This window comes from Berkeleyomyces rouxiae (assembly GCF_048999995.1).
Source record: "Berkeleyomyces rouxiae strain 22BRR77 chromosome Unknown BrBRR77_ptg000002l, whole genome shotgun sequence".
NCBI lineage: Eukaryota > Fungi > Ascomycota > Sordariomycetes > Microascales > Ceratocystidaceae > Berkeleyomyces > Berkeleyomyces rouxiae.
In genome coordinates this window covers 2,853,230-2,863,600 of record NW_027396492.1, presented here as the reverse complement: position 1 = coordinate 2,863,600, position 10,371 = coordinate 2,853,230, and the positions used below count along the sequence as shown (strand labels likewise).

At 52.1% G+C, this 10,371-nt stretch overlaps 5 protein-coding genes across 5 annotated transcripts; 1 reads left to right on the top strand and 4 right to left on the bottom strand.

Moving 5' to 3' along the window:
- Window positions 1-279: 279 nt before the first annotated feature.
- Window positions 280-1,978, bottom strand: BROUX77_002350 (uncharacterized protein; the record flags this gene model as incomplete). Its single annotated transcript, XM_073746881.1, has 2 exons — window positions 280-1,584; window positions 1,718-1,978. The coding sequence occupies 2 exons, from the start codon at window positions 1,976-1,978 to the stop codon at window positions 280-282; spliced, it is 1,566 nt and encodes a 521-aa protein (XP_073607432.1).
- Window positions 1,979-2,832: 854 nt separating this feature from the next.
- On the bottom strand, window positions 2,833-4,499 carry BROUX77_002349 (uncharacterized protein; the record flags this gene model as incomplete). Its single annotated transcript, XM_073746880.1, has 4 exons — window positions 2,833-3,002; window positions 3,070-3,690; window positions 3,789-3,921; window positions 4,485-4,499. The coding sequence occupies 4 exons, from the start codon at window positions 4,497-4,499 to the stop codon at window positions 2,833-2,835; spliced, it is 939 nt and encodes a 312-aa protein (XP_073607431.1).
- A 997-nt stretch (window positions 4,500-5,496) lies between these two features.
- Window positions 5,497-5,864, top strand: BROUX77_002348 (uncharacterized protein; the record flags this gene model as incomplete). Its single annotated transcript, XM_073746879.1, has 2 exons — window positions 5,497-5,719; window positions 5,776-5,864. 2 exons carry the CDS (start codon window positions 5,497-5,499, stop codon window positions 5,862-5,864), a joined length of 312 nt encoding a protein of 103 aa, XP_073607430.1.
- Window positions 5,865-6,729: 865 nt separating this feature from the next.
- Window positions 6,730-7,260, bottom strand: BROUX77_002347 (uncharacterized protein; the record flags this gene model as incomplete). Its single annotated transcript, XM_073746877.1, has 1 exon — window positions 6,730-7,260. The coding sequence occupies one exon, from the start codon at window positions 7,258-7,260 to the stop codon at window positions 6,730-6,732; it is 531 nt and encodes a 176-aa protein (XP_073607429.1).
- Window positions 7,261-9,244: 1,984 nt separating this feature from the next.
- BROUX77_002346 (uncharacterized protein) lies at window positions 9,245-10,180 on the bottom strand (the record flags this gene model as incomplete). Its single annotated transcript, XM_073746876.1, has 3 exons — window positions 9,245-9,393; window positions 9,458-9,628; window positions 9,739-10,180. 3 exons carry the CDS (start codon window positions 10,178-10,180, stop codon window positions 9,245-9,247), a joined length of 762 nt encoding a protein of 253 aa, XP_073607428.1.
- Window positions 10,181-10,371: the final 191 nt, after the last annotated feature.

The window sequence follows — 10,371 nt, the reverse complement described above, 5'->3', positions numbered from 1 at the left end:
CATCCAGCAAGATTCAGTTGGGCAGCTGACTAGGTACTTTTAGGCTTGACTTACAGCGACCTGCAACGCAACCTGCAATCTGCAGCAGCCATTCTCATCAACCAAAAATGCAAGTCAGGCTCAGCTTATACACAAAGCTTCTTTGGCGCTCGTTGCTCGGCGCGATGCACCCATGCGCATGCACAAAGACACCCCGTACCTGTACATACATACATACGCACATTTAATACCTGTATCTGTGTCTGTCTTGGTCGGCCACTCGTCTAGTTTCGCACTGATTCAAATACCCGTCCACCTCTGTCTGGTCTCCGCCCCACCTGCTCTCCGCCCCACCTGCTCTCCGACTCCGCCGCCGTCTGCCTCCGCCACCATTTCCACCGCTGCCGCCGCCGCTGCCGCCGCCGCTGCCGCATACCGCTCCGAAGACGCCATATACTCACTCGGCAAGTCGACATCACCCACGTCTCTGCCACCCATTAATTCCACGACAGCCTTAGCCGCCAAAGCAGCCCCCGCCATGCCGTGACCTGTGTAACCCGCACACATCCAGAGCCCTGCATCGCTGCCGCCCGCATTTTCCGGGACCCTGCCCACCCACGGATGGCCATCTGCCGAGAAACCCATGATGCCCGTCCACTCGTGCGTTGCCGAAAACTGCACCCCGTTGGGCTTTGCCGCCGCGCTGTTGTCTCCCTCTGTCTTTCTCTCTGCCTGCTGCCCGTTGCTCTCTACTCCCTCCATCATGTCCAAGACCCCCGGAAGCCCTCTGACTAGATGCTCCGCTACATCAGCGTCAATCTCATCATCCGCTGACACACCCACGCCCCTGCCAACCCCCAGAGCCCGAGCCCCGCCAAAGATAAACTCTCCCCGCCCGGGCCCCGCCACCTGAACCAGGTAGTCGTCCATCACCGGCGCCGACGCCGGCTCCGGCTCGCCCAGAAACACATACGAGTTGCGCAATCGCCCGACTCTCTCCTCGCAGCCAGCCCTAGGCACCAGCGCCGCCACCTGCCCGCGCACTGGCACAATAATCCGCGCAAAACCTGGCAGAATCCGAGACGTATACGCGTTGGTCGCAACGAGCACCTGCTTCGCTGCCATCACCCCACGATTCGTATGCACCAACCACACATTGCCGCAGCGCTGCAAAGAGTCCACTGCTGTTAGCGTGTGCAGTGCAAACGACTCGGCTGTAAAGCGCGCGAGCAGGTCTTCCAACACCCAGCACACCAACTTGTATGGCCACAAGCTTGCCGCGCGCCGCTGCACCACGGCGCCACATGCCCTTGTAATACGCAGCTCGCCGAGCGACATCTCCGCCTCGGGATCTTTGTGTTTGTGCGTAATCAATGCTGCGGCATCCTCCAGTTTGGGGTCTGCGCGCCGGATGTGTTCCAGATTCGCCGCGGCGCGATCGACCAAGTTCTGTGTAAAGAGTGCGTGACAGCCAGTTAGTGAGGTCCAATGGCACGGGATAGCGTTCGCTTCGACGATGTCTTTCAAGTAGTCGAATGTGCGCATCTCAAACTCGGCAATGTGAGGCTTCGAGGCGTATGTGTTTGGCTGGCAGTGGCCGCCGTTCTGTGAGGCAAATCGCAGCTTAGTTAGTCTCTTTTTGTTCCCTCCACATGCGTACTTGTATTCGTAGACGTAGTATAGTGAATTTTGAAGCATGCCCAGGTATAGATGACCTCCCTGTTCTCTTCTCACTCACCCGTCCCGTGGCACCCCAACATGCCTCTCTGGCCTCCAGCATGACGACGCTCAAGTCCCGCGCCCACGCCTCCTTTGCAGTCTTTGCTGCAAACGCTCCAGTAATGCCGCTTCCGACAATCACCACGTCGGCCGTGCCCGGGAGTATTTCGGTTGTGCGGTGGCCGAGCAGCGTCCGGGACGGTTCTCTGTGCCAGTACGATGCCGTTGCCTTCTTGGACGGCAGGTCTGCCTGGCCTGGCTGTAGATACGAGGTCACCATTTTCGCTGATCGCCGCTCAGTAGATGTGTGAGGGAATTTGCGTAGTCAAAGGGAGCTTGCCGTTGATCACTTGTCAGATAAGTTCGGGAGCTAGGCCAATCGATACTTTGATAAGCTCGGTTGACCAGTTAGTTGACAATTAAAGCCCATGCAAACACAATGCTGGTTTAGTCTTGAAGATAAGAGCAAGAAACCTTGATTATCTGCTCGAATATTTGCACCTATAACTACGTGTACTTGTACATACATATGCACTTGTACCTCATGTCTCTCACGCCAATCGACTTGCAGGTCAGCACAAATATCCCGTTAGCACAAATCATCTTTTCACGTGGGTGGCTTCCATTGTTCACCAAAACGCTGATCTTCGTGCGGTCCAGGGTTATTGTCCATAGTAACCCCAATGACATCCCCTGTTGACATCACCCTAACCATTCTCAGTATCACAAAATGTAAACACACAAAGCCTGTACGACCTGTCTTCTTTCCAACAATCATCAAGATTAAAACATATTATGGCACTAAATAGGGCTACCAGACCAGAAAATTGCGAGTCGCCATTATCGCGAGGGTGAATTACACTGAAAAAACTTTTGAGGCTTCAACACTCCCACTAATATTTGTTTCGTCGTCAACAGAGAAATTGGGGTGCATGTAGAACTGGACAAGACAAAAAAAATCATGTAGTAGTAGTACCGAACTTGATGAAAGAAGTGAAAAAAATATAAAGGGGTGACCTCTTTCTTCTTTTGTTTTTGCGTTCTCTCTTGCCGCCCTCTCCCAAAAAGAAATTCCACAGCTTTTTTTTCTTCTTTCTTTCACACATGCGACTGCTGGGCGCAAATGTAAACTGCTTAACCGTCCGTCTTCTTTCTGCGGCCGATCTGGGCCGAGAAACCAATCTTGATGGCGGCAACACTGCGTCTAGAGCCACACGAGTTGCAGGTGATAAAGGATAGACGGTTCTCTCCTTTGTTAAGCTCGGTATCGGGCGATTTGCACGTCTTGCAGGTGACGTACTCGACTAGCAGGACAGCGGGGTTAGTATGGGGAACAGAAAGTCAAAAAAAGAAATAAAGAGCAAGACTTACTAATGTACTTTCGCAGCACGTTCTCGAGCTGCTTCTGTTGGAAACGACCCTTGATGACTAGGCGTCTGCTGCCGTCGACGGAACCGCTGGTACCTAGTTCAGCAAACAAGTAGGCCGTGACGTGCTCGTCGGTACGCTTCATGCGCTTGCAGATTTCGGCAATGTTGGCAAAGATGGTCTTCTTGTTGCCTTCACGCATGCACTGCGGGGGAGGAATCTTGTAGCTCTTGGAGCCGCTGAGGGCATGGTCGGGGTTTTTCTGTGACAGCTGGTGGAAGAAACGCTCCAGGAGCATGTTGTAGGTCAGGGCCTTGGTCTCGTTGTGCGCCCAGATACCAGTGCCCAGGTCCATATCGCCAGTCTCCTCCTCAGCAGCGGCAGTCTCAGTCTCCTTGCCCTCGAGCTCCAGGGCCTTGAGCTTGGCGGTAAAGTCATCATCATCACCCTCCTTGGGAACCTTCTTCTTCTTCTTCTTCTTGAGGAGGGTCAGGTCAGCACCGTCCTCGCCGGCAGGAGTCTCGCCATCGTCGTCCTTGGGGGCCTTCTTCTTCTTCTTCTTCTTCATCAGGGACAGGTCGACGGCAGCATCATCGGCAGGGACTTCGGGGGCGGTGGTTTCGGCTTGAAGGGGTTAGCAAAGTAGTTGGCAATTAGGACGAGGCAAGTATGATGTAGATTGAGGATGGCAAAGTGGGGGTTACGGGGGGCCGGCGGCGTACGGAGAGCGTGGGACTCGGCGGTGGTCGCCTTCTCGTCAATAGAGGTGGTCATTGTGACTGAACCGTCGACGTCGACAACTGTTTGCTCGTTGGTAAAGGAGACGGATTTCTTAAACTTTGAAGGGGAGGATTCCTGGGCGGTGAGGGACTGGCTGTTAGCAAGCAGTGACTTTTGAGTTTTGGCTCCTTATTGCGAGGTGGGCGGGCGGGCTTGGGGTTTCGTCGGGATGTGCAAAATGGGCTGGCGTTTTGTTTCGACAATGATTCCAGATGCAGGGAAAAAAAACCCAGTGCGAAGACTGGGAGCACGAAAAATGAGAGAAACTTTTCACAGGTGCTAGACAGGCCCAAGGTGGCGAGACGATGGAGGAGCAGAGGACGGAAGAAGAACAAGACTGATTCACCTTTGAGGCTTGTCGCGAGGGGTGCGAATGCGAATGGGAGGTGCGGTGCAGGTGTGATGATGACAGTGGGTTCTATGGCAGATTGGCAGAGTGATGATGTCGAGTGAGTGCAAAATGGGTTTATGGCTGGGGTTTGGTGGGGGGCTTTTGGAGGGGCACACAAGGGCAGCAAGCGGAAGCAGTGGTAGAACGGCACAAAGGATGCAACCAAGGAGCCCCAGGAAAGGCCAGCAGGCTACAAACTGGCCAGCATCAGGGCTCCTCTGTCAGGGCTCCCTCAGTGGACACGTACCTGGGAGTCGGGCATGTTCGCTGGAAGTATAGAGGCCGAGGGGCTGAGATGTGTGCTGAAGATGCAGATTTGGCGGAGGTGGAGGTGGAAAAGGTTCCAAGCAGTTATGGGGCAAGAAAAGATATTTGTATTGTAGCGTTTTTTGGTTGGGTGATGGTTACTTGTACAGACGGCGAAAATGGAGCTTGCACAGCCCACTACACCTACACTGGGTGACGACATACAAGACAGGTAGTTAGGTTAGTTACAGGCCCAAGTAAATACTGCATGCAAAAAGGGTAGCGATACGTATAGCGCTTAAAACAAGTGACCGGCACTCTGTGAATTTTGCCGCGAAGTCGTTTTTTTTTCAGGCGTGATGTGATGCCCTGTTCTGTATTCCACATCCATGCTTGTCTTTTTTCTCTCTATTTCTTGCGCTGAAGTGTCGTGAGCAGAGGGCTACATGTGTCAACCTTGCTTCGCTTGACGGACGTGACTCACACTTCCGCAATTATGGGCTTCGTTAGGCCAGTCTTAGCGTCACGTGTGTCTGACTAGGCCCAGACCAGTATTTCGCTATTATGTACCTGAAATGCGGGGCACACCTTGACGTAGCACTCACCAATCACAGCGGTGCATTGGGCCCAAGCCTTCACCTTCACCTTCGCCAACCAAGCTTCCCCTCCAACTATTGGCGCCGGAGACAACCCGCGAGACCGAAGCATTGGCTCTGGAGTTTCTTTGTATTACACGACTTGGAACCAACTGCCGAGAAATTGACGCTCTTTCTCCTGTGCCATAGCCAGATCAGCAAAACCGGCGATCCGTCTGCGTGCGTTGTATTGCACGCCGAGCCTAAGCCCTGTCGACCTTCTGCTTCCGCCTCCGACGACAATACCCCGGGCTCCGAGCGCATCCCCGATCCGAGTAGACGACACCGAAAAGTAGCGGCCCTCCGTTTCACACCACCCTTTTCTGTGTGTGGGCCAAACAGTTGACCGACCGAGCTCGCACATCCCCGCCCCCAACAATGTCCATCAACAGCTCCTTTGTACTTCCGGACGATCTGCTCTCGGAAAAAGATGAGCTGGATTCGCTCCCCGAGTCTGACGACACTTCGATTCTTGATATCGAGGCTGAGGAAGCAGCACAAGAGGAATGGGAACAGAATCTTGAACAAATGCAAATGCTTTTGGGCTGTGTGATTGTGCCTTGGATCGGCAAGTTTCTCGGTCGCAAGTTTGCCATCTACAGTAAGCTTTCTTTGTCCCTGAATCTAGAGCCGTTGGCTAACCACATGCAACTACAGGCTGGTCCCGCTACATGGAGTGGCTTCATAACGTCGAAATACAATGGGTCTCTAAACGGCCAGCTAAGGCGCCCAAGGCTTCAATTTAATAGTTACGCAGGTGGCCGGTGAAACAGGGAACCCACAGTGAGATCTGTGTGCCGCAAGACGGGATATACAGCACTGGAACCAGCACACCAGATCCGTGTGGACCACCCTTGGCTTTCTTACTTTTATACATAGGGCCAGACTTTTGACAGATCTTGGACATTCTGTGTTGCCTACTCATATACACCGCTAGTGATGTATTCAAAGTACGGGTTGAACTATTATTTTGTATTTCAAAAAAAGTGACTTGATGGCAGTATAGGGTCCGGCTAGAAACAAAAATAACTAACACCAAGCAAGAGAAACCCCAAAGAAGAAAAGACATTAAAGAATTATGTTGGTTTCTACAAGTGCGCACATATCCCCTTCCACCAAAAAGCCCTGTATTAGCAATGACCACATACTCTTTAAGCAGGCGGCGGTCATATATAATATAAGGGGGAACAGAGAGAAAGGAAAACCTCGACAAAAACAGTTTTGGATCTGAGCTGACCATTTCTTGACAAGCAAATCAAGCGGCTAAGACAAGAGCAGCTGAGAAGAATTCCAACGGATCAAGTATAGCTCACTCGAGAATAGCCAAGGCAAATCGGCAGATCCAAAAACAGATAAGGGTATTAGAAAAAGGCGGTTTGGGCATTAGGGCATTTGACCATCTAACAATGCTCAGGAACACAGTCTTGAGCACAGAGAACCAGCCAGATGTGGAGGAGGAAAAATGGCACGTAAGATCCTGGCGTTTTGTAAAAGTAATTATAAGCAGGGGACTCAGAAACCCGGAAAAGACCAGCTTGAGATCTATCCTGTTTAAAGCTGTACCATAGCATCACGCAACAGCACGGCTCCAGGGGAGAAGAAGGGAGATCCTTAACCGCGGACCTGGGTCATCGAAGGGCCACCAGAGCCACCGCTACCCTTCATGCCACGACGCTTCATGTCCATGACAGCAAAGGTAAGGGTAAGCACAAAACTGAGGAACAGGAACCACAAGAAGACAGCTGAGGCCTGGATCTCACGGCAGCGCTTCTCGTTGTTGTTGCTACCCCAGGCAATGTAGTTTCTGGGCAGCCTGGAGGGCACCAGACGCGAACAGTCGACAGCCTTGATGCGCGCCGAGACGACAATGGCGTCGACGAAAAGGAACAGCGTAGTCAGGCCGTCAATGACGACCATCACAATGGGCACAGCAATAGACGAGATGAAGGCGGCTGCCAGGCCGTACAGTGAGGCTACCCAGCAAAGAGATAGTGACCACATGGTGTAGTTGAGGGTTGTTGAGGCAGTGCTGCTGCCATTGATGTTGCTGGCAATGACGTTGCCAATCAGCGCCGTGGTGATCAGTGTCCAAAGCAGCTGCCAGCAACGGGCGCCAAAGTTGATCCAGGAAGGGACAGTCATGGTGACGGACTGGTCTGGTAACGGTTCGAATAGAGGTATTGGGGTTTAAAGACGTGGAAAAGAAATGCAGGTATAGCACTATTGAGTCAAGGCGAGTGTTGTTGCCTGTGAGGTCGATGTTGAAAGGAAGAGGAACACCATGGTGAATTGGCTCGTGTATCAGAAGAAACCCAACCTTCTTTATAGCAAGCAGGGAGCGGCATTAGAGAGTCAGCTGCAGGCAAGCTAAACAGAAGCGTATGGAACAGAGTGACGGGAGGCAAATCGATCTAGACCCCAAGCGATGTCGTCATGGAATCGAAAGTGATCACCTTGACGCCGAAAGTTTATGATACAGTAACCGCATGAACCGCTGGGCTCAGGAGGGGTATGTGTCCCAAGGCGGTTAGCCAGCAACCAATCGACAGACGAAACAGCGAGACAGGACAGCCCCGGCGACTCTAGAGTGGGATGATGACTGACAAGTGGGGAGCTGGCCGGCCAGAGCTACGCTACCTGTCAGCGCTCTCTGCAAACAACTTTTTTTTTCGTCATCTTGCGCTTTCAGTAGCTAAGCTACAAGTCTGTACTTGTACTTACGAGCAGCTCAGCTTGGGTGAGCTTGGTGACTGAATCAGACGAAAAGATGATGCCCGCTTGTGTTAGTGCGGCGGCGGGAGCCAATCAGCGCGTCCTGTCTGCCCAGGCCCATGCTGAGCTATGCTTGTGTTTTTGTGAGTATACTCGAAGCCCAGAGAAAAACAGGGTTCCTCGCTCACAGCTATCGTCAAGAGTCTCTTTCTCTGTTTGGACTCGCAACAACTAAATTCTCCTCAATCTACCATCTTGTTTTCCAATGCTTCAAGACCTGTACTCAAAAGCGTAAAATAAAAGTGGGGCGTCTGTGTCCGTTCCCGTCCAAAGTTGGGCTCGGCTAGAGATTTTAGGCCCCACCTGACTGGAAGCGGAAGCTACCAGACCGTCCCGGCTCAAGAGAAAAGCGCAAGTAGTCACGGGATTTTGACGTCACCTAGGGGCGAACGGGCTTCCCATTGGACGGTTGGAAAGAAGTAACAAGTGCTGTTACTGTCTAAAATGAAGCTTAGGGTCTAGCTTTGTCTAATTAGAAGTCCAGCTCCAACGGTACCTATCCCCTAGTTTATGTTAACTTTGCCTTTGCCATGGTCGTAGATGCCCTGTTATCAGGCATTGTCCCCGTGTTATTCTTGTTTAAAGAGCGTTTCATTGCGCTCACAAACACAACCAGACTTTCAGGAACGCCTGATCACACCTTGGTCGTTCCAAGAGTCTTGAAAAGTACCGCAGTCTGGGCTGTTTTGAGCACGCCAGTATCTGTAGCATCGACAAGATTCAGTGTTGCTCATGCTATAAGACGACATACTGTGAGTTGGTCGGATCTGGTTATGTGAGTACATCTTCGATGTTGAACGCCGTTGCTGACAGGGCGGCGAGCAGACACTACAAGGCCAACCATAGCGGAAGACGCTGATCCGGGTATTGAATGAATATCTTTAGGGCCGATAGAGGCTGTAGAAGCAGAGAAGCTTGCAGACTAGAAGTTAGCGCCGTATCTAAGAGAGAGGAGAGGTGCAAGTGAAAGGTCCAAAGATTAAGCAATCTCATCCTCGAGAAATAACTGGATAAGAAACGAAAGAAACCAAGGTTAACATGATATCAGAGACTACACATCGGCTGTCCTTTTCATACACTGTGCACTACAACTAAAAAGGCCCTCGTCAAGTTATACGCCGAGCTCGCCATCATAATTTCTACAAGTGCAAACAGTTAAGCCATTGTCTTGATGGACCAAGTAAAGTTACATGGAGCCATGTAATAATACACGCAGTAATATAATGTACATGACCGTCTCTTTCGGCGACAGCACGCAAAGACGGTCTAATTATCAGCCCAGGAGTCTTTCGGCGAGACAGGCAGAAAAGTTCCCTCTACCCATTCTTTCTCCTCACTGCTTTCACAGTGGAACTCAACCCTTCACGGACTTGCTACCGACCTTGTAGCCCCAGCGACGCAGAATCTGCACCACCTTGGGCAGAACAGCGGCGGTAAGAGGCACACGAATGAAGATCAGGCTTTTGTGAATGGCATACGCCAATGCCAGTTGGGTACCAAGACCTAAATAGTAAAAGTGAATCAGCAATATACTACAACGAGGATAACGAATGTCTACTACACTCACTGGCGCCTTTTGGTTCCGCATCAACAGCGCTGTTCGGCTCCTCAGCATCTCCGTTTTCTGGCCGGCTTGCGCGGCTCTGCTGCAACTTAGCTTTGCAGTCGTGGTAAAGGCCCTTGACTGAATCAGGGATAGCATTGGACACAGCAGACACGACGACGTGTTCCAAATGACCTGCAGTGCCGTGTCAGAATTTCCCGCTTTTTCTAGAGTCTGTCGATCTAAAATGCCTTCAAGAGACATAGACGAGGATGAGGCCAACAATCACGTTGTTCTACACATACCTATGCGCTCAGGACCTGCCACACGCACCAACAAAAAGCAGAAGGGGAAGTCTAGCGCGCTGAGCCCCATATACACGCCGAGTGCCACCCATCCGTACTGCTTGGACAGCGTTTTCAGGCGCTGGCCCAGTGTCTGCGCTTGCTCCTTGCCCTGGCTTGCCTTTTGCTTGACCTTTTGCGCAGCCTCGCGCATCTTGTCTGAGGTAGACGAGGAGCTGAAGCGCACACGCAATGGTGCCTGCAAGTGTGAGTGTAGATTGGCCCCGGGCCGGGGGGCGACATGGGGCCGGGCCAATTTCGAGCTGAGCTTCGTTGCGGCGAGACGCGGCTGCATGCGCAGGCTGCAGAAGGCTTGGGTTGTCGAGGGCAGTGCGTTGCAGGCTTTTGTGGCGGTCCAACGGCTGGAAAGGCCGATCGGCAGCTTAAAAAGCACTCGGGACATGGCGCTTGGGTTCAATGGCAGGAAGATCGGAACGGCGTGAGCCGCGGTGTGAAGACTTTTGAAAGGGGCGCACAAGATCTGCTCGGACCTGGCAATAGTTGTTTGTGCGTATCCTAGATGCCTTTTGGATACCCAGAGAAGCTACGCCGTTGATATGCAACATAAGCAAGACTGCGTCTGGCATCTGCTGA